This window comes from Pithys albifrons, chromosome 11 (genome assembly GCF_047495875.1).
Source record: "Pithys albifrons albifrons isolate INPA30051 chromosome 11, PitAlb_v1, whole genome shotgun sequence".
NCBI lineage: Eukaryota > Metazoa > Chordata > Aves > Passeriformes > Thamnophilidae > Pithys > Pithys albifrons.
Window position 1 is genome coordinate 16,556,810 of NC_092468.1, and position 22,299 is coordinate 16,579,108.

At 63.3% G+C, this 22,299-nt stretch overlaps 1 protein-coding gene across 7 annotated transcripts; it reads left to right on the forward strand.

Moving 5' to 3' along the window:
• The first annotated feature begins 51 nt into the window (after positions 1-51).
• Positions 52-21,861, forward strand: TNK2 (tyrosine kinase non receptor 2). 7 transcript variants are annotated; one of them, XM_071566100.1, is made up of 18 exons: positions 1,322-1,541; positions 6,579-6,826; positions 6,961-7,255; positions 10,776-10,953; positions 11,105-11,175; positions 12,341-12,553; positions 12,651-12,803; positions 12,999-13,276; positions 13,349-13,475; positions 13,571-13,717; positions 14,059-14,153; positions 16,902-17,096; positions 18,488-18,579; positions 19,106-19,150; positions 19,381-20,696; positions 21,146-21,241; positions 21,331-21,458; positions 21,562-21,861. In XM_071566100.1, the coding sequence occupies exons 2-18, from the start codon at positions 6,627-6,629 to the stop codon at positions 21,566-21,568; spliced, it is 3,636 nt and encodes a 1,211-aa protein (XP_071422201.1). In that variant the 5' UTR covers positions 1,322-1,541; positions 6,579-6,626; the 3' UTR covers positions 21,569-21,861. The 7 variants fall into 7 exon arrangements, with proteins under 7 accessions (XP_071422208.1, XP_071422201.1, XP_071422206.1 ...); XM_071566107.1 differs by lacking the exons at positions 1,322-1,541; positions 6,579-6,826; positions 6,961-7,255 and adding an exon at positions 52-314; XM_071566105.1 differs by lacking the exons at positions 6,579-6,826; positions 6,961-7,255.
• Positions 21,862-22,299: the final 438 nt, after the last annotated feature.

Consider the following 22,299-nt stretch of genomic DNA (forward strand, 5'->3'; position numbering starts at 1 on the left):
GGCTGTCCCGTCATAGCTCTGGTCCCTCCTCTTCCACTGGGATGATTTACTTGTTAGAAACACGTCGTTTCCCGCAGCTCCTGCCCGCGCCTGGCAGGGCTCCTCTCCCTGCGGTGACTGTGCGAAGCGCCCCGGGAGGCCGGGCCGGAGCTGCGGGAGCACTGCTGCGGTCGGGAAGCGCCAGCCCCGCCGGGGCAGAGGGAAGGGGACAGCCCCTTCCCACTTACCTGGGAGAAGGGATTCGGGCAGCGCAGAGCAGCCCGCGTCCCGGCTCCCTGCAGCGGAGCGGTCCTGGGGCCTGGCGCTGTTCCGCGGTGAGTCTGACTGTCCGTTTGTCCATCCCCGCCACCCGCGGCTCACCCACCCGCCCTCCTGCCCGTCCGTCCGTCCGTCCTCACCCCCGCCGTTACGTAAAGCGGCGCCGCGGCGCCTTTAAGAGCGGGGCCGGGGGCCGGCCGGGCTCGCGGCGGCGGCGGCGGCGGGAGGAGGCGGCGGGGCAGGAGGGGAGGAAGGGGGCGGTGGCACCGGAGCTCCAGCGCTCCGCGGCTCCAGCAGCGCGGCGCGGGGGGGCTGCCCCAGCGTGCGGGGCCGGGGTGGGGCCCGCGACCGCGTGCACCATCCGGGGGCAGGGGGCGAGCGGGGCGCCGGGGGTGCCGGAGGGCGGTGGGCTGAGCCCGGCGGTGCCGGAGGGCGGCGGGGTGGCCCCGGGGGTGCAGGAGCAGGGGGGCTTCACCCGCGGCGTGCAGGAGGCGGGGCTGGGGGCGCTGCCCCGCGGCCAGGAGCTGGTGGCCGGCGGCGGGGAGCCGGGGGGCGGCGGCGGCGGCGGCGGGGGGCCCGGTCGGTGGCACTGGGTGCCGCTGGGCGAGCGGACGAGCCTGCAGGAGTGGGGCGAGCGGCCCGGGCCCGTTACCGCACTCGGCGGCCTCAAGCCGGGCGCGGAGCCGCGGCGGCCCCGGGACCGGGGGGCGGCGCGGGCGCGGCGGCGGGCGCGGGGCGCAGAGGAGGCGGCGGCGGGCGGCAGCCCCGAGGCGCGGCGGGCGCGGGGCGCGGTGCGCGGGGTGCAGGAGCACGGCCCCAAGGTCCGGCAGGAACAGGGCCTGGCCCGGCGGGCGCAGCAGGAGCGCGGCGGACGGCGGGACGGGGCGAGCCCCCCGGCCCGCGCCCGCTGGTGGGTGCGGCGGGGCCGGCAGGAGGAGGGTGAAGCGCGGGGCGGGGTGCAGGAGGAGGGCGAGCTCTACCCGGGGGAGCAGGAGCACCCCGGCGGCAACTCCGGCGCAAGGGCCCCGGCACAGCGCCCGAGCCGCAGGAGGTCCGCCCGGGTGTGAGGCCGGACCCCGTGCGCGGTGCCCGGCGCCCCGTGGGGGATCCCACCCGCGTCCCGGACGTCCCCGGCGTCGATCGTCGCACGCCACCCCGGCAGGTGTGTGGGCGCGTCCCGGCCAGCATGCCGGCTGTCTGGAGTGCCGCCGTGCCCGTCCTTGCCCTCCGGTGACGCTGCAGACCCGGCGCAGGATGCGGTGGCGGTGGCAGTGAGCACAAAGGTAAGGAACGAGGCGCGACTTCGTGTTTGGGGGTGATGCGAGGGGCAGAGGGTTTTCAGGGTTTGGCACTGTGGCACTGCCCGGTCGGCATCAGCATGTGCCGGCTGCCCCTCTCCGGGCCGCAGCTGGCACCGTGCCCTGCAGCACTGCGAGCTGCGGTGCTGCCCTCCTGCCCCGGCGCTGCGGGACTGCTGAGCCCCAGCCAGCAGCGTGCCCGATCTGCTCCTGCTGCCAGGGCAGAGCAGGCAGCAGGGTCTGGTGTGAGTGGGTGCCTGGTGCCCTTGAACTCTCCTAAACCACAGCGGAAACTGGGGGAAGGCTTTTTTTTCCTGGAGAAAAGGCTGCTTTGCTCTTCCTCTTCCCTGGGCTCGTGGGAGCTGCGGCAGTGAACAGAGGATCCTTGTCCTCCGGGGCCAGCCCTGTGCCTCGGGGTATTGTGCTGGGGCCGAAACCTCGAGCAGCAGTGAGGTGTGGGGAGCCTCTGACCACCGGCTCGGCAGGCAGCACGGTGACTCTGTCCAGCTGTGTTGCAGCAAGTTTTTCTCTGAACAGTCAGGAGCTTTTGGCTACTTTTGGTCTTTGTTGATTTTGCTTTTTTTAATAAAATTTTTAAGTTAAACCTGGTAAGGTGGTGCTGACAGTCCAGACAAGGATCTCATCTTGCCAGGTGGATCCTGCTCAGCTTCTCCCAGCACTATCAGAGCATTCACCCACTCTGAAGAGGTGGCTGGTGGGGACGGGCTTTGCAGGTGGCTAGAGGATCCTGGGCAGGGGCAGTGTCTCTGGCGGCCATGCCAGGGCTGGGCTGTCTGGGCAGGACAGGCCAGGGCAGAGCCTGGCACTGGCACTTCCCCACGCCCTCACCTCCCTGGGGCCACCTTGGTTCAGTGGGCACATCAGAGTGCCCTGGTGCTGCTGGGCACCACTGCTGCCTCAATACCTTGTGAAGTGTGTGTGTGCCCCTTGCCAAGTGCTGTGGGCTCTGGAGCTAATGCATTCCACCCTTACTCAGCCTTTCGTTTAGCTGGCTCAGGGCAAAGCTTTCAACAAAGTTTTTGAACATCAGGCTTTGCAAAAGTCTCCTAAAAACAGGACCTGCCTGGTGGAGTGTCTTTGAGCAGGGCTGCATTGCAAGGCCCCTCTTTAGAGAGATGGTCCGGGATGGCCCTTGAGTGCTGCATGCCCACCACTGGCTGTGGCCCTGTTCCCATTACCAGTCTCAAGCCTATTGCTCTCTGCAGGGAGTGGGGGGCAGAAGCAGACTCTGCATCCCCCATCCTACCGCACCAAGGCCTGGGGGTGCAGGGTGGGGGCTGTGCAGGCTGTGCAACCTGTTACCAATCCCTGGAGCTACTGGAGCCTCGTTAGCCTGGTATTCGTTAGCGTGGGGTGGGGTGTTGTGGGTATGGCTGGGGGGCCTGGCAATGCCTCCCTCCTCCTCAGGCAGCTGCCAGCCTGCTGTCCCACCATGACTCAGCCTCCCCAGGGCAAGGGGGGCCCTCACGGGGAGAGGAATAGTCCCCACCGGACCAGGAACTGCTATGAGCTTGTAGTTGAGCCCTGTCCCAGCCATGCTGCTGGCCAGACCTCCTACCATGCCTCAGTTTCTCTCTGAGAGGGTCTATTCTGTCCCTGGAGCACCTGGGTTTTTACTCCAATCATGTCCATGACGGATGGTAGCGGGCAGAGGCAAAGCATCCCCAGGGGGCATTACACACTTGTATGGGTTTTGAGGAACAGGAGGGGCCTCTGCCACCTGCACAGCCCCTGCTGGGACAGGACTTTTAGGAGAAAGTCTTGTTCCATTCCTTTACTGAGCGGCTGGGGGGAGCGCTGCTCATGCTGCAGCCTGGCTAATTAGGGGGCTGTCAGTTAGTGCTAATGACCAGCAGATGGTGGATGGTCTGGCCAGAGCACTGCACTGCTCTGGTGCTGGGGAACCGGTGGGAAGTTGAGCCTTCATCCCTCCACTTCCAGCTCCAGGGATCCCAATTCTCCTACTCTGAGCACAAAGAGAAGATGCTGCTGCATGTATGTGGCTTTGTGCCAATCTGGCCTGAGACCTGACAAACTCGTTTTATGCCAGGTGCAGCCCAGCCCAAGAACACATCCTGTACTGGTGTGGAGATGGGGATAATGCTGGGAGCATCCTAAAGGCAGAGGGACTGGTTGGACTCAGGGCTCAGGGTGTGTGCCCTTTCCCTGGCAGAACCAGAGGCAAAGCTCACCCTGGGGGGCAGGTCCACAAAGGCTCTGCCAGCTGCCTGGGCAGAGCAGGGGGTGATCCTGAATGCAGGGAGACTTCCCACACCTTAACCCCCAGGGAGTCTGGGGCATCTGGGGTGTTCAGATAGGGGGGCCAGGCTAGGAGGCCCAATCTGACCTTTCCCTCTGGCTTTGCCCCAGGGGGACCCCGTGGCCAGTGTCAAAGCAACCATGCCAGCCCCATGGCTAAGCTCTAATACTGTGTACCCACTGTGCTGGGGCTGGCACTGCTGAGGGACCCCCACAGCCCTGCCCCATGGCCCAGGTAAGATGGGTGCAGGGGTGAGTGGGCACAAACCAACCTTGCACTGGGACAGGATGGCAGCATCCCCACTGTGACAGTGATGCTAAGCCTGCTGCCCACTCGTTCTCTCCAGCACTGCCTGTGGGCATGGAGGGGTGGGCAGTGTGGTCAGGGTGCTGTGGGTGGCAGGGAGTGTTGCTTTGCCTGCTTGTCCCCTGAAACACTACTCTGTTCCCCTGCCTTTGTGGGAGAGCTTGGGGATCAGCCATGGGGTCAGCAATTCCTGCCTATCCCCTGCCTGTGCGGGGGAGCTGGGAGGTGCAAGACAGACTAAGCCCACCCCAGCTCGACCTGCGGAGCGGATTTAGTGCAGTAAAGAGGCTTAGGGAGGGGATTGGGGTTGTGCCAGGCTCTGTCGGGATGGGGGGGAACCCACACGGCTGTGTCTTCCGACGCAGCCACTGCTGCAAGCAGGGGTCAGAGCAGGGGGATGCTCTGTGCTAGGGGAGAGGATCAGTCCATGGAGACAGGCTCTGGAAGCCTAGAGATGGCAGCGAAGGGGAGCCTGGCACCTCGGCCTCCCCGGCCACCCCCACCACGAGGGTCACCAGGCTTCAGTTCTGGGCACCCAAGACCTCCTACTTGCCCCATCCAGCCAAGCAAGCAGCATCAGGTGCCAGCACCGAGGGAGGCAAAACACCCACTGGTATGGGGGTACATGGGGTGGCACAATCCAGCGAGGGGCTGGGGATGGTTCCCGGGCAGCTGGGTGGCAGTAGCATCCTGTGGGCGGACAGGATGCAGCCGGCAGCCCTGCCTCTGGTGGGAGTGGGGCAGGTTTGTACACATGGGTATGTGTGTGCCTGCGCCATGGCAGCCGGGCTGGGAAGTGTGTCACCACAATTTGGGGCCGCCCTCAGGGCCCCGCCAGGGCTGAATGAGCCAGCCTGGGGTGCCGGCGCGGCTGCCCTGCTGCTGCCACAGCCAGTGAGATCACTTCCACGTAACACGACTGCCAGGAAGGTGGCAGAGAGGCTGACAGTGAGCATGGTGATGTGACAGAGGTGAGTGGGGGACCGCATCCCCCTCTGGGAGCTTATTTTGGGGATCCACCACTTCATGCAGTTCTCTGTGTCAGGTGGTGGGCATGGGAGATGCTGTGGCACCAGTCCCAGAGGTGCAGGGCCTAGTGTGGTGTCCCGGAGGGCTGGGGAGCTCCAGTGTCTCCACTGAAGGTAGGGACAACCTGTGGTCAATGTGTCATTGCCCTGGCGTGCAGAGCACTGTGTGCCCCATCCAGCGCTTATCATCGGGGTGGGAGTCCCCGTGGGGAAGGAATTGGTGGTAGGTGAGTCAGGGGTGGCATGGCACTATGCCATTTGTCCCCCCGTAGGAGACTTAATGATTTGGGTATCAGCTGAGCCTAGAGAGGCCAGGAAGACCTGATGTGTGGTGTGTGTGACCCAATTTCATACTCAGGGCCGTGGGTATAGGGGTTATCACCACTCATCTTGGGGACCCCCCAGCATCACCCTCACTGTGCAGGCTGGTGAGGGTTTCAGGGTAGCTCAGGGCAGCCAGGTCCAGAGAGAAGGTGGCATAGCACAGAGGGAAGGTGGCATAGCACGTGCATCAGTCACCGTCCCATGGCATGCCAGCGCGGTGATGCCGGCGGGCCGTGCGCGGGGGCGGCTCGCTGCTCCCACGCCGCAGGCTCAGCCCGCCTCGGCTCCACGGTTGAGCTCACCTCCGTGGTATGGCAGGAGGAGTCGCCAAAGGGCTGCTCCCGCCCGGTCCCCCAGCCAGGGCAGATGCCCACCAGGAGTGGGAGTTTGTTTCTCGGGGGGAGGAGGGGGGGTAGGGGCAGGACAGGCTCGTGCCCCCTGCCCTGGCACGGTGACAGCCTGGTGTTAGTCCTTTGGCTACACCAGAGTCTCAAGGCTCTGTGGGGGGAACAGTGAGGGGGTCATGGGAGCACTTCTGGGGTTCAGAATGGGACAGCATGCCCAGTGGCGTTGGCATGAGGAGCAAACTGGTCCCTGGGGGCTGTGCCATGCTCTCAAGGACAGGCAGGTCACAGGGGTCTTTGGGGGGCTGCAGCCCCCCCCCCCTCCACTGTTTCAGGCTACTTGTAGCTCTGGCCCAGTGGGCAGAGAGACGGGCAGTGTTGGGGTACAAGCCAGTCCTGATGTGCAGGTTCCCATTGCGGGGGTGGCTTCCCAGTGCCACCTGCCTGTAGTCTAGGCTGTGCCTGGTGCAGCCCCTGGCAGAGATCCAGGAGACCCCCAGCTCCCAGCGAGGGGGCGGGGGAAGAGGATTGATCCTGGTGTGCCCTCCAGACCCCCATCCCAGCAGTACCCACCGGAGCCTGGCTGCTCTCCCAGCCCTTGCCGTGCTTGCGCCAACGCTGCTGGTCGCTGCGGAGCAGCCATCTTTCCTTTGCATCCCATCCCCCTCTGCCTGCGCAGAGAAGCGGGAGGGATGCTGGGGCTGCTGCCAGCCCCAGAGCCCCCCCCATCCCTCTGCAGGTGCCTCCCTACCCATCCTGCCTGCCACAGAACCCCGGCTGCTGAACGATGGTCCCCCCTCGTCCTCATCCTCCGCCTGGCTGCCTAGTGCACCGTGCCAGGGTGCAGGGAGAAGCGGGCTGCGAGCGCAGCGCTGGGGCTGGCGGCGATGCCACCACCTCTCCACTCAGGAGCCGGAGCAGGAACAGAAGGTGGGCAGTTGGGCTGCCGAGCCGGGACGAAGACAGTGGTGCCAGGCTGGGATCGGGGTGAGGACGGGCGCTCAAGGGGCTGCCCCCGCTTCTCTTTTCCCCGTTTCCTCCCGCATCCCTCCATCCATCCCCCCTCCTCTCCATCACCGTTGCGGTCACCTTCACCCTCTCGCTGTTTTCCGGAACTGCAGCAACTTTCTGCCATGTGATCCCAAGCCCGGCTCCAGCCCTCGCCGCCCCCAGGCAGACGCGGGCGTCTCCGCAGAGCCCCCCACTCGCCGTTGCGCTGCAGCCGCTGTCTCAGCCATGGGCGAGAGATGCGACTACCAGCGCTTGAGCAGCGCCGAGGAGGAGGAGGAGGAGGTGCTCGGCCCCCTGCCCCACAGCTTCTCGGACAGCACTGGGCAGCGGGCCCTGCGGCTGGGCAGCAGGCGACCCACGCCACCCCGCCGGCAGGACATCGCCGCGGGCATGCCGTGCCGGCGGGTCAGTGGTTGGGAGCTGGTGGAGGGAAGCAGCGGGGGACACCTGGCTGAGCTGGGTGTTCCCCAGAACGGGTAGGGTCCTGCCGTGGAGCAGGAATTGGCAGATGGCATGGGGCACGAGGGGGGTCCCTGCATGGCATCTCCCCTCTGGAATGTGAAGTAACCCGCAGTATCCAGGGCAACGTGAGGGTGGCACCCGCCCCGCTCGGCTGTGCTCCCATCCTGACCTACGGGAGTGGGGCTGCCTGCTGCTTCATGCTGGGGAAACTGAGGCATTGGGGAACGGTGTGCGGCACAGCCGAGCCTGGCACAGCTCGTGCAGGGGAGGGCACGGTGCCCAGCACAAAATGCTACCCCTCAGCCGCAGCGCTGCATCCAGAAGGTGGCCCCGCCAGCTGCCATCCCCATAGGGGGATGTCCCTGGGGGAATGTCGGGCTGTGCATGGGTGTGGGGAATGCGTAGTTGCAGGTGCCTTGGGGTGTAGGACAGGTGTTGGGGTGTCATTATGAGTAGGAGTAATCGGGGCGGGAAGAGGGAGGTGGAGGGAGATTGGCCACCCATGTGCCAGCCCGGACGAGTGTGTGTGATGCCAGGCAAGCGCGGAGGCGAGGAAAATGCCACAGCGGGGGTGGGCACGCGTGGGTGAACGGGGCGCGGGCGGCTCCAGGTGTGTGTCGGGCGGAGGCGGGGAGCGGCCGGGGCCGCGGCGGGCTGTGCGGCGCCGCGGTGTTTGCGCACGTGCGGCCGGGCAGGACGGCGGGAGCTGGGGGTGCGCGGAGGTGACGTGCGTGGGGGGCGGCTGCGGTTGTGCAGGTGGCGGGAGGCGCGCGAGGTGCCGGGGGTTGCGCCTGTGTGGTCCCGGGGTGCACGTGAGCGTCCTCACCACCCGTGCATGAGCCTGGGCGCACGTAGGGAGCATCCCTGGAGCTGCAGGGGCGGGTGTGCGCGGCATGGCGTGTCTGCGGGACACCAAGGGCCGAGCAACACCTGTGCCGGGGAGCTGGTGGGCCTGGATGGGTGTCTGTGACTCTCCCACCTTAGGATGGGAGTTTGCCGGCGGGACTCCTTGCCCGACTCAGAGCCGAGGTTGCAGGATCATCCCCTGTGCCTGTGGGGGTCTGTCGCAGGGAGGGAAACTGAGGCATGGAACGACCCTTGGCATGGTGGGTAGGGCTGGGTTCTGCCTTTCCCACTGTGGGCGCTGAACTGGACAGCCTCACTTGGGATTTTGGGGTGCAGGAGGTAGCACACTTGGTGCCAGTCCCAGTGGGTGCCATTCCTACCTGATGAGGGTGATGCTCTGTCAAGGCAGGGCACTGCCCCACCGCCGTGTCCCCTGACATGGGAAGGGCGAAGCTGGCGCGTGGCAGAGGCTGGTGCCGAGGGCACTGTGCCCAGTTGTCCCTGGTCAATGGGCTTGTTGTACCCGGCGCCTGTGCTGCCGATGCCAGCTGGGATCCCCGTGTCAGTGAAAGCCACAGTGGAGATTCCTGTTCTCTTGGGGATGCACTTATCTCCCTCTTAGCTGCCTGCCTGGCACAGTAATGGCCATGGTTTGGGGGGCCGGAGGCAGGGTCTATTGCAAGAGGTTGCTCTGGGTCACTCCTCTGTCACACCGTGGCTGCCGACACAGCCAGCTGTTCTCCCTGGGGAGCCTGTGGGTGGATAGCACTGCTGGGGTTGGGTGCCAGCCCCGCCGGGGAAAGGGAGCGAATGCTCTTGGCACCCCGCGGCAGAGCCCCGTGGGGGCTGGCAGCTGGGCAGTGGATATGTTTGCCGAGCCAGAAACTCCCCCCGCAGTGCCCATCGCCCTGGCATCATGCCTGTGGCCTCGGTTGGGGACCAGAGAGCCGGATGTCTCCTCTGCCTCCCTCCCTCCCCGCTTCCTGGGGGAAACTGAGGCCTGGGAGCGTTTCCCAGGGCCGAGGCGAGTTTCCATGGAAGTGGAAGCGGGGGTCCAGGCTCCCAGCTGCCGGCAACCGCCGAACAAGGGAGAAAGCGGCACATTGATGGGAGCCCGGCCCCTTGGGCGCGCGTCCCAGCCCGGCTGAAAATAACCCTCCCGGGGAGCGCTGCGGGCAGTCGGCCGGGACCGAACCCCGCTGCCAGCGGGGGGTCCCCAGGAAGCGGCTGTAGCCAGGGGAGTGACCCCCAGCCCTGCCTGCCCCCACTCCCCCGCCCCGGCCCCGTTGCGTTGGGGAAGGGGAGGGCCGGCCAGCCAGAGAATCGAGATCCGGATGGAAGGAGGGGCAGAGCCATAGCTCGCGTCCGGCCGACGGACAGCCCGAGCCCCCTGCCCGCTCCGGGGAGATACATGGGGCGGCCGAGGCCAGGGGACTTCTCTGTAGCCCAGATGAAGGGGCTGCGGGTGCCCCAGCGGCAGTGAGCGGGCTCTGCGGTGGGACGCCGGCACCGGGGAAGGGACATCAGCGGTGCCAGGGGCTGACGGCGGGCAACCAGGCAGGATGCGACGCTTCCAGGCTTTGCACCGATCTTTCCCCTTCCTCACCCGCTTCCGCTTCTACCGAGTAAGTGCTGACCCTCGCCCCGGGCAGACCCGTCACCCATCTCTATCCCCATCGCCTTCGGGCCGGGGAGCTGGCCGCTGCTTCGGCCCTGTGTGCCCCCGCCTGCCCCCGTGTGCCCCCGAGCCCAGCTGCTCGCCGCACCCGCCGTATTTTTAGCCCAGTGCTGAGGGTTGTAATTGCGATGACGCGGCAAAGGGAGCCGAGCGTAGCGGGTGAAGACGCCAGGGGCCATATCATCTCCCGGGAAAGAGGAGAGGATGGAGGGGACTGCCATGCTGTGAAGTCAGGACGGCATGTTTCAACGTCCCTCTGCTCTCAACCCCGAGAGACAGAGCCGTGTCCCTTTCTACAAATGTGGCCATAAAAGTAGGGGAGAGCTAGGGCAGCAGACATGGATGGGGAGTGGTGAGGGACATGGAAAGCTGTGTGTGAGACCTGGCCCTCCTTCCTTGTGTCCCAGCACAGCTAGGGGGGTGATGCTTGCAGTGCCAGGATGCCTTGTACCTCAGCACTGGGGCAGCAGGACCATCCCAGTGGTCGTGATGTCCCTGTCTGCCCTCTTCCCTGTGTCTGCCCAGCAAGGTGCCACCACCCATGGCAGGGGAGAACTACCATGGGTCTGTAGTGCAGCCCATCCAGGTGGCCGAGGTGTCTTCTGAGCTGAGCAGAGGGAGCTGGGCAGGCACATCCGTCTTGAGGCTGTGCCCCCTCCAGGGGATAGCCTGTGCTGGAGCAGAGGAGTGGGCTGGTGTTTCTGTGGTATAACAGGGCAGAGCGGGTGGCCTTGCCTGTCCCAGGGTGTCCTGCTGAAGGGGTGCCTCTCCCAGCCTCCCCCAGAGAACTGAGGATGGGCTTAGGAGATGAGTCTGCTAGTGTTCCTCACAGCAGCACCCCAGCTTTGGTTCTGAAGCCCTCTGGGTGACTCTCCGGCAGGGATGGGGCAGAGGGAAGTGGAGCAGGGTTCCCCCTAACCTGGCATTGTGTCCCAGCAGAGGCTGAGCTGTAGCATGCAGGCGGAGGAGGGCACAGACTGGCTGCTGGAGCTGCTCACCGAGCTTCAGCTGCAGCAGTACTTCCTGCGCATCCGGGACGAGCTCAATGTCACACGCCTCTCCCACTTTGAGTATGTCAAAAATGAGGATCTGGAGAAGATTGGCATGGGACGTCCCGGTGTGTACATCCCCCCAAACCTCCCCCCTTATCCCTGGCTGGATGTACAGCATCTTTTGGAAAGCCCAGAGGAGCATGTGGTCCATGGGGCTGGAGGAGACCCCTACCCTGGACTGGGTTGTGACAGTCACTGTGTCCCTCTATCCTGCAGGCCAGCGGCGGCTGTGGGAGGCAGTGAAGCGGAGGAAAGCCATGTGCAAGAGGAAATCTTGGATGAGCAAGGTAGGGATGAGAGAGGGACAGGTGTTGCAGAGAAACTAAGGCAGACAGGAGAAGCTGGGCCTCTTCCTGTACTCTTCTCAGGTGCCTAGCTCTGCCCACACCACCAGTCCCTAGGAGCTGACAGGGATCTCTGCCTCCAGTGTGACTGCCAGCGTGCACCCCGGTCCCACGCCACTCCTGGGTCACTTCCCAGTGAAGGACAGCCCTGACACCTCGGCACTTGGAAAATTCATTCTCCTCATGTTATTTGCCTCTTTGCCAGGAAAATTGTTTGCAGCCAATGAACCACAGAGCCTGTGCATCTTACTCCAGCCAGCTCTGTGGGCAGCAGCACTGCCTCACACTGCCTGCCCTGCTGCCTCACAGCAAGGAGGCACGGCCTTGTACCTGCGGGCAGGAACGCACCAAGTCAGGGGAACTTGGGATGCTCACATACTCTCCGATGCCATCCCATCCAAAGCTGGTACTGCTGGAACTCTTAGAAGAGCACAGCACTTACCAGATGGGCACTGGGTCATGGCCTCTCCCATGTGTGACTCATCTGTGGGATATGGTCAGGATAGGCTTTTAATAGAAGGCTAGTCCTACTGAAGAAGAAATGGCAGAAATGCCACCTCCCACCCCAGCCACATGCTCCCCCACGCACCCTGCCAAGACTGGGATGGACCCCATCCAGTGGGACACATCATCAGTCCCAGCTGAAGGAGATGGAAGAAGACCCCATCCCCTCCGGCAGGTGGTGGTGGCGACGGTGACAGTCAGTGCACATTGTAAAGCACATGTCACTGTTGTAGGGATGTGTCACTGCACTCGGCCTAAGCTGGAGGTTTCCCTTGGCTTTGTGCCCAGGCACATTGTGTGCCCACAGCCTGGCCAAGGAGTGCCCAGCGCCCTCTGGCTACTGGCCTGGTTTGCTGTGACTGCTGGGGAGCCGCTGCGGGGCTACGGTGAGAGGCACAACCCCTTCTTTCCACAGGAATCGTAGTCCAGCATGCAGACAGCTGGAGGAATAGAGCCTGCTCCTACAACCAGCCTGCCCTGGGTCATCACTCGGTTCCAGAGTGTACAGCTCAAACAAGGGGTTGTTCCAGCACTGCTCATGTGCAGACCTAAAGGTTTGAGGTGTTTTCATGTCCGTGTCTCACCTGCCTCCCATGTTCCACAGGTGTTCAGTGGGAAGCGCCCAGAGTCAGAGCTGCCACCCCAAGCGCAGAGTACCTTCCGCAAGCCCCCCACACCACCACCCCCCGAAGCTGGGGGCCAACACTCCCTCACCTGCCTTGTGCGGGAGCGAGACCTCTCGATCTTTGAGAAGCTGGGCGACGGCTCCTTTGGTGTCGTGCGTCGTGGCGAGTGGTGCACGCCTGCTGGCAAGACGGTGAGGGGGGCTGCTCATGGGTGGGATGTGGGGAGCTGGGCAGTGGGACCACCCACAGGGGAAGACACTTCAGGGCTCATTCCTGCTTTGGCCGTAGCTGAATGTGGCAGTGAAGTGCCTCAAGACGGATGTGCTGTGCCAGCCAGAAGCACTGGATGACTTCATCCGAGAGGTGAATGCCATGCACTCGCTGGACCACAGGAACCTCATCCGCCTGTATGGTGTGGTGCTCTCCCACCCCATGAAGATGGTGAGTGTGGGGGGATAGGGCCAATCCCAATGCTACCCCATGGGGGTCCCAATATGATGGCATGAGCAAAGCCAGGCTGGGTCTGTACCACAAGTCCTCTGCTGACATCCCCAGTGGGGCACAGGTAGGCTGGAAGCCAGGCCAGCCAGGATGCCCCTGAACTGACTGACCTGCTGTCCTCACCCTATGGCCCAGGTGACAGAGCTGGCCCCGCTGGGCTCCCTCCTGGATCGACTGCGGAAGAATCAGGGCCATTTCCTCATCTCCACTCTCTGCCAGTATGCCATCCAGGTGGCCAAGGGCATGGCCTACCTGGAGTCCAAGCGCTTCATCCACCGTGACCTGGCTGCCCGCAACATCCTGCTGGCCTCCAATGAGCTTGTCAAGATTGGGGACTTCGGGCTGATGCGGGCCCTGCCCAAAAATGATGACCACTACGTGATGCAGGAGCATCGCAAGGTCCCCTTTGCCTGGTGAGCCTTGGGGAAGGAGACACTCAGGGGTGCAGCATCCACAATCTGATGTTCACATCCTTCTCTGTGTAGGTGTGCTCCTGAAAGCCTGAAGACACGAACCTTCTCCCATGCCAGCGACACCTGGATGTTTGGAGTGACCCTCTGGGAGATGTTCACTTATGGTCAGGAGCCTTGGATAGGCCTCAATGGCAGCCAGGTAGGTGTCCAGGAGGGATCTGCCCCCTTGCCTCACCCCGCTGGTGGTGGTGGTGGGGGGTCTAGGACTCCCTGACAGCACCCCCTGCCCCACAGATCCTGCACAAGATAGACAAGGAAGGTGAGCGACTGCCAAGACCTGAGGACTGTCCTCAGGACATCTACAATGTCATGCTGCAGTGCTGGGCACACAAGCCTGAGGACCGACCCACCTTCGTGGCCCTGCGGGACTTCTTGGTGGAGGTGGGTGAGCAGGGAGGGGGACAGGAGCCCTCACACTCCATCCACTGGCTCTGCTGAAGCATGAGTAGAGTTAAGGATATCACTGAGGCAGGAGTTGACATGGGGGAGCTCAGCCCAGGCAGAGGTGGCAGGTGGTGACATGGTCACAGCAGGAGAAATGTGGGTGCTACCTTACCCTCACCCACCCCAGGGATGTGCCAGCTGAGGAGGTACTAGTGATGATGCTGTTTCATATCCATTTTGGGGGCCCTTGTGGTCTACATGTGGCTGGGTCTAGCCTCTAAACAGGGCAGGAACGGACATGGGCTGTGTCCCCTGTCCTTACCCACCTCTCCCTCCAGGCCCAGCCCACTGACATGAGGGCACTGCAGGACTTTGAAGAGCCCGACAAGCTGCACATCCAGATGAACGACATCATCACGGTCATCGAGGGCAGGTACTGCACAGGGGGGTGGCAGGTGTTGGGTGGCAGCCAGCCATCATGGGGACAGGCAGCCCCAGTAATGTAGAGACTGTGGTCACTGGGAGAGCTGTGGGAAGCAGGGATGGGGAGGGCTGGCTCTGCCCCCAGCACACCTGGCTGTGTACCCCATGGGTGGACAGAGCTGGGAGGTCTCTGGCTCCCCAGGCAGCACAGGACTGTGGGGCCACCCCGGTGTGGGGGCACAGCCCTGCCCACAGTGCCCGCAGCCCTGCCTGAACCATCCCCTCTGACTCAGCCCACTGTGCCCGTGGCTTTGCCCCGGGAAACTGCACGCCCCAACTGCACGCCCCAGGACCGCTCCCTGCTGATAGCAGTGGGGACGTGCCGCCATCACCCGGAGACATGCCACTGTCATCGGGCTGGGAGAAGCACCGTGGGGTGGGTTCTGCGCTGACAGCATCCACTGTGCCCTGGGCTTTGTTCCTTGGTCTCTGCTGACCACCCCGGGACGCAGCCACCCGCTCCGTTGCCCCGGGAACCTGCGGACTGGAGTGAGGGACCTTCCCGGCCCCACATCCCTATCCCAGGCTGTGCCGGTCCCCTTCCAGCTGGGGGACAGTGGGGACACCCCCAAAGGAGCGCAGTGTCCCCAGGCTGCTGCCGGCCCCCCAGCCCCGAGGGGAGGAGGAGGGCTCTGTCGCCGTCCCTCCCTGTCCCCCGCCCCGGGCCGGCTCCCCGCGGTTAGTCACGGCTCGGGGTGAATCAGGCCGGGTTTGTATGTCTGCAGGGACCGGCTGCTCCCGGTCCGCCGCCGCGGGGATGACTCTTGCCCAGGGTCTGGCGGTTTAATTGCAGGGAGGGGAGGGGAGGGGAAGAGGCGTCGGCGGAGGGAGGAAAAGAGGGAGGGAAGGAGCGGCGGAGGGCGGTGCGGCCGCGCCAGAGCGCTTACATCGTCCCCGCCACCGCATCGCGGCCAGGCTGCGGGTCCCGAGCACCCCGGCCCGCCGCCGGCCCCAGGTGAGCCGCGGGGCGGTGGATGGAACGGGAAGGAGGGCTGGGGGTTGCTCGGGGGTCGCGGAGTGCCGGGAGTGCGGCAGAGCTGGGGCGCTGCGTCCCCTGCCTCAGTTTCCCCGGGGGAGGCTGATCCTCGGTGACCCCCAGTGGGCAGGTTTTTGAGTGCGGGGTGGGCTCAGCAGCCGGGGGATGGCCAGGAGCCCCAGCGGCTGCCGCTGCTTCCGCAGGGGAGCCCCCTCCCCGTGCCTCAGTTTCCCCCCGGCGGCTGCCCCCCCACCGCGCTGCCGGCGGGGATGCCCGGGCAGGGCTGGGCTGGGGGGGAGCTCCTCCCGGGGGCCGCATCCGGCCCCGCCGAAGCCGCCCGGGGCACCGTAAACACCCCCCACCCCTTTTCAAGCCCCTGCCTGTCGTTCGCCGGGCGTCGGGTGTGCGTACGTGTGTGTGGGCAGGGGCAGGGACCTCCCTGAAAGCCCCCCGGGGACCCAGCCGGCCGCGGGATGGGGCTGTCGCGGGGAGAGGAGCCAGGACAGCGCCGGAGCGGGTTTGTGCCGGGGATCCGAGATCGGGTTCGGTGGGACGAGGCGGAAAGCAGAGGGAGCGGAGGGGTGGCCCGGCTGCAGCATCCCTTCGGCGGGATGCGGCGGTGAGGGGTGCAAGGAGGGCGAGTGGAGGGGACCTCCCAGGGAGGGGAGCTGCTCCCCCATCTCCCCCGGCCCGCCGCGGGTGAGGGAGGGGCTGGTGCCGGCTGAGCTCTGCCCTGGCTCTGCCGAGGGGTCCTAAGGCTGAGTAAGGCGGCTGGCTGGCGGCAGCGGGAAGGTAAACAGGAAAAGGGCTGAGCTGGTGGCCGGGGGTGACTCACAGGTGACTCCAGGAAACTGTGGGGCCCGTGCCAGCCTCTCCAGGCTGGCAGCCACACTGTCACTGCCCCCTGCCCACAGCATTCCCTGCCCAAGGGGAGAGGGGGGGCCCTGGCAGGCAGGGAGGTGGTTTGGGGTTGGAGCCCTCCTACATTTATTTGGCACAGTGCTGAGTGGGGGGACAACACATGGCGTGCCTTTCCCTGCCCCATCCGTATGCCCCCTCAGTCTCTGAGCTACATGACCATTTTGTCATGAGCTGGCTGTGTCCTGGAGCACACAGCTCCTGGAGGACACACTGGGAACCAGCACCCAGGATCATCTGGCCCACTCAGGTGGCTCAAGGAAGATTGACAGCCTAAGTCCCCTGTCTGTCTGTCTGCCCATCTCCCCTCAGCCACAGAAGCCTGCACAGGGCTCACTAATAATGTAGGAAGGGAGTGAGGAAGACCCCACAGCCCCCTGTCCCCCATGTGGGCCCCCATCAGACCCCAGGCGTGGCCCTTGTTCCATCCTTGGCTCCATGGGACATGGTGATGAGCAGCTTGGTGCAGGCATCACCCCAAGGCTCCTGCACAATAAGAGGCAGCAGGAAGGAGAAAGGAGCACATCTTTTTGAGGGCAAGCGTGGAGCTTTGTTCTACACCACCTGCACTCCCAGCACCACCAAGTGCAGGGACCATGTGAGGTAGGATCCAGAGCATCCTGCCAGCACAGGGTTGGGATCCTGGACACCCAGGTTCCCGGACACCCAGGTTCCCTTCCCACTTATGTCACTGCGTGCCTGCATGGACTTGGACAAGTCACCTCGCCTCCTCCCTTTCACTGGGGCAGGCACTCGTCACCCTCCCATCCCCTCATCAGTAACAAGGTCCTTTTTATTCCTTAGGGCCGAGAATTACTGGTGGCGGGGTCAGAATAAACGGACCCTAAAAGTGGGCCAATTTCCCCGAAATACGGTGACCTCGGTGGCAGGGCTGTCAGCCCACGACATCAGCCAGCCGCTTAAAAACAGCTTCATCCACACAGGCCATGGAGACACCAACCCTCAGCACTGCTGGGGATTTCCCGATAAAATTGATGAGTAAGAAACTTTTTGTCTTCTCTGCATCCTCTGCTTGCTCCCTGCCTTCCCCCCTGCCCACTGGGCACAGGAGCGAGCCATGGTTTGGCTTCTGTCCCTCTCTTTCTCCATGAAGCATTTCTTTCCCCACTGTGCTGTACTGCGAATTATAGCTCTGGGTAGGGTCCCTTCAGCTGGACTAACTTCCTTTCCTCTTCTCTACTAATGGGGTTAGGGATGTGGGGGACTGCTGTGCTTATGGGGGGCTGTCCTGGGGAGGAGACCCATGTAAGCACCACCCTGGAGGTGGCCACATTATCCCAATTCTTCTGGGGTCTTCCAGGACTGCTGAACATGTGTGACTTGTAGCCTGTCCCTACCGTTTTAACAGCATGAGTCTTTGCAAAGCAAAATGTGAAAAAAATCCACCAAAGTGATTTTTTTTCTCCACTCTGCTCCATCAGGAGACACCCTGGCTGGATTGTGATGGGGGGGGGGAGGGGGGCTTGGGTGCTTGTGACCCAGTGTCCCACATACTCCTCTGCCAGGTGGCATTGGTTGTGCCCAGCATGGGTACTGGGTGAGCAGGAGCATCTTGGCAGGGGACACGGAGGGTTCTCTGCCAGCACTGGGCTGGTGGGACGTGGGAGGGCAGTGTGTGGGGGGCAGGATAGGATTTCAAAGCCTGGAAAGCTCCTGCTGGGTAGGGCCAGCTCCTGCACCAGGCTTGATCCATCCCCTGGGACCATGATCCCCACTGCTGTTTGGCATCCCAGACCTGGGACAGCTCTGCTGGTGACCTCCATCCCAGCCTGACCCCTCCACGGCACCCTGGTGTTTCAGGCTGTGCCTGCAGCTCTTGGAAGGCTGATGTGAGGCGCCATGCACGCAGATCTGGCTCGTGCCCCAGCAGGCCTCCCCGTGCCCCGCTGCGTGGGCATGGGCGCTGGATACGTGCTGCCCGGGCTGCCGAGAACGCACCAATCTCGGCACACACCCAAGCCTTCAGGCTGCACCAGCTCCCGCCGGCTCCCTGGCTTGCGATGGCTCGCCCAGGCCTCCCGGCACCACCCCCAGCGGTACCGGGGCACTGTGCCTGGGGCGCAGCATCGCACCACGGTGCCCTGGTGCTGGAGGGTTGTCCTGGGCACCACACCCCACACAAGTACCCTGGACACAGCACATCATGCACACGGAGCCAGAGAAGCATGGGTGAAATAGGGACAGCATCAGGCTCTGCTGTAACACCAAAAGTTTCTGGGGTGTGGTGTCCCAGCGCTCACAGGGACTGCACTTGCTGGGGCATGGTGTGTGGTGGAGGAGCAGTGGGGTGTTCCAAGGCACGAACCTGGGGAGTGAGGGGTCCTGCATAGCCCCTGCTGACTCCCAGGTCCTTTCCTCTCTCCCCACAGGCTGTACCTGGGAAATCCCATGGACCCTCCTGACATTTTAGGTGTGGACCCAAGTGCTGCCAGACCCACACAGCTCCCAGGCAGGGCTAAAAGTGAGCATCTTTTCTCCTTCCTCCTGCCCATCAGCTGCACAAAGCCCCCATCCCCATGCCCTGCTGTCAGGGTGATGGGCTGGACCCTCTCCTTTCTGTCTCTCTGCTGGAACTTGCTTTTTGCAGAGTCGAGGGCAGGCTGGGGTGATGGGGCATGTTGTCACCTGGCCATATGCCACTTCCAACAGCGTGGGCGGCTGGTGGCTCTGCCTGGCTGGACTCTGCCCCACTGCCCTTCGTCCGAGTCCCGAGTCCCCTCCCAGCCTCCCAGGGCTGGTCTCCCCTGTGTGGGAATCTCAGCAGAGCTGCCACAGGGAAGGGAGCTCAGGCGCTGTGCGTATGCCACAATCCCCCTATACCTACAATTTTCCTTTGTGGGGGGCTTCCCACCTGCGTCCTCCCTGTGCCCCACCAGTGATGGGGGATGCAACGAAGCATGCACCCTGCTAACAATCACCTGGCTGCCACTGGCTCTGCGTGCTCACCCCATGCCTCTCCTTCTCTTGGGTTCTCTCTTCTCCTGCAGGGCAGCCACCTCCGCGCCCACCTCAACCTACAGTCCTGCTAACCAGTAAGTTTGGCTTCTTTGGCTGCTGCTTTCCCTCCTTCATGTCCCACTTCTTTTCTGTCTTAGTTGGTTGGCCTGGGGCAGGTGCCCCCTACCCTGGTTTACGGGCTCTGCCCAAGGGGGGGAGCAAAGGGAGCTGAAGCAGCTTTGGAACTTGAAGATGCAGGTGCCTCTTCTTGCATCCCAGAAGTGGGTACTGAGACTCTCACCATCTTTTCTCTGGCCCCTCCTAGAGCCTTGCTACGACCCAGTGAGTGAGGAGGAGGAGGGTCTGCCAGGGGGTCTCAGGAAGCTCTGCCTGAAGAAGCCAGGTACAGGGAAGGGTTTGCGACCAGTCAAGCCATCAGCACGGGTACCAGGCACCAAGGTGGGCGAGCGGCAACCCGGAAGACTGGCAAGTGAGGGGCCGGCGGGCAGTGAGGTGACGCTCATAGACTTTGGGGAGGAAGTGCCCCAAGGTAGCCCCTCTCCAGTAGGGGAGCTGACAGCCCCATCATTAGCCAAGCTGGCTATGGAGGCCTTCTCTTTGCTGGACAAGACCCCACCGCAGAGCCCCACTCGGGCTCTACCCCGGCCTCTCCACCCCACTCCGGTAGTGGACTGGGACACCCGCCCCTTGCCCCCACCACCTGCCTATGATGATGTGGCACAGGATGAGGACGACTTTGAGGTCTGCTCCATCACCAGCCCCCCAAGCCGACGGGGCAAGACCAACTATGGCTTTGTAGATGAGAGTGAGCGAGGACCAGTGCTGGAGGACAACCTCTTCCTACCCCCCAAGGAGACCAAACGGCCCAGCATGACGCAGACCACAGAGCTCTTTGAGGAGCTGCAGCAGGAGTGCATGAAGAGGCTCAATGTCCCCCTGGGACAGGCTGCTGCTCCTGATGACAAACCTCAAATCCCACCCCGTGTTCCAATCCCACCTCGGCCCCTTCGCCGCAATGAGCCTGGACGCTGGTCAGGGGACCTTTCACCAGCTTCAGGGGGTGAGGAAGACCGGCCACCCCAGATTCCCCCCCGGGACCCACTATCGCAGCCTACCTCCCGGACACCCAGCCCCATGGCTTTGCAGGTGGGCTCCCCCCAGCAACGTGCTGCCCTCTCCTCCTGCCTCTCCACCTCACCAGGGAAGCCCATGCCTACCACACAGAGCTTTGCCCTTGACCCCAAGTATGCCACCCCCAAGGTCATCCAGGCACAGGGCAAGGACTGCTCCAAGGGACCCTGCATCCTGCCCATCGTGAAGGATGGGCAGAAGGTCAGCAGCACCCACTACTACCTGCTGCCTGAGCGCCCTGCCTACCTGGACAAGTATGAGAAGTTTTTCAAGGAGGCTAAAAGCCCAGAGGAGGTGCCAGCAGCCCGCCAGATCACCACAGCCACTGTCCGTCCCATGGTGCAGCAGCCACTGCCAGACTGCAAGGCCAACTTTTCCTCCAACAACAGCAACCCTGGGTCCAAGTGCCTAGTGAAAGCCTCTTGCAGCCTCCAGAAGATTGTCTATGATGGGCCAGATGTTTGCCGTCCCGCTGACAAGATCCGGCTGGTAAGTGACATCCCCAATATGCGTAAGGAGGAGTGCACACGCTGGACATGAGCTCACCTGGGCAAGAGCCCCATGCCTCAGTTTCCCCAGCCCCCAAGGGGTTGTCTACAAGGGGGGCCCAAATATGTGAGGGGCCATAAATGTCACTGCAATGCTAAAATCGGAATTGAAGGCCCTTTTAACCCAAATTGGCCCTACCCAAGACCCTAGGGAAGGAGAAGGTGGCTGTTGCTGTGGTGCTCCTGGGGTCTCCAGGCTGGGGTTATTGAGGCCCACCCAAGCCCTGGAGAGGCTGAAGATCCCAGGGATGAAAATGGTGTCAGCTTGAGGCTGACAGTGCTTCCTGGGGAAAGAGACAGTGCTGGGGCAGCCCCGATGGCCCACTGCTTCAGTCACAGGCTCTGTGCTGCGGGGGTGGCAGCAGATGCTGACTACAATCTCCCCACCAGGTGCAGGAAATGGTGCATGGTGTGACCACCGACGAGTGCCAGACAGCTCTGCAGAACCACAGCTGGAACGTCCAACGGGCCATCCAGTACCTGAAGGTATGGCACACCCCTGTTCCCTCACCCTGGCTTCCACAAGAGTAGTGGCACGCCTGCCACCCTCCTGGCCGTGCCTTGTCCTCTTCCAGGTGGAGCAGCTTTTCTGCCTGGGGCTGAAGTCCCGTGGAGAGTGTCAGCGAGTACTGGAGATGTTTGACTGGAACCTGGAGCAGGCCAGCTCCCACCTCCTTGATCCCTACAGCACTGCCCGTCCGAAGTAGGGCCATGGATATTTTTGGGGAGGCGTTCTCCATGCCACACTGCTCTGGGCGAGCTGGTATTTTCACCCCTCCTGAACATGTCCTGTCCTTTCCTTGCAGGTGGTGACAGCAGGGACAGGGCAAGTGGTGTCAGATCTGGAGAAGGCATCTCACCACGGGGTCAGTGCCCCTGCCTCCACCCACACAACCTGCTGCTGGACTCTGGACTGAGGCCCCACTTGGGGGCTGGGGACACCCCAAAAAGGGACCCTGCCCAGTGCCTCAGACTTGCTGGGGTGGCTATGCCCTGGCTTGGGCAATGGGCTCTGTCCCTTGGCTCCTTGTTGAATTGTTTTTGTAAAGAGAAATGTAATTTTAATATATATTATGTATATATATAAAAGTATTCTATGGAGAGGAGGAGGGTGCCTGTGACCGTCTCCCAGGTTCATCCCTGCCAACCACAGGGACAGGCAGCGTCTCCGTGGGTGTTGGTTCTTCCCTGCAGGCTGGAACTGTGATCCTTGAGATCTACCATGTAATGGAGCTTGGGAGGGGATGCACTGATAGTGGGGATCCCTAGGGAACTGGGCACACAAAAAAACTCGTACTGATGCCTCCCAAACTATTTTCCCCAAAATTCTCCCCATGTGGGGCTACTGGAGTTAGTCAGTTTGTCCCACCCTCAGGCACAAAGCTTGAAGGCTGGGCGTAGTTTTGCCCACACTGAATGGGCAGTGCTTGCCTGCAGCATTGCCCCATGCAGGCCAGCCCCCTGCAGCAGGGCCCCCCTTGCTCGGTGCCCCGCGGCTCCCGGCTACCGCCTGACTCATGCCCAGGCAGGGAGTGGCGGGACGG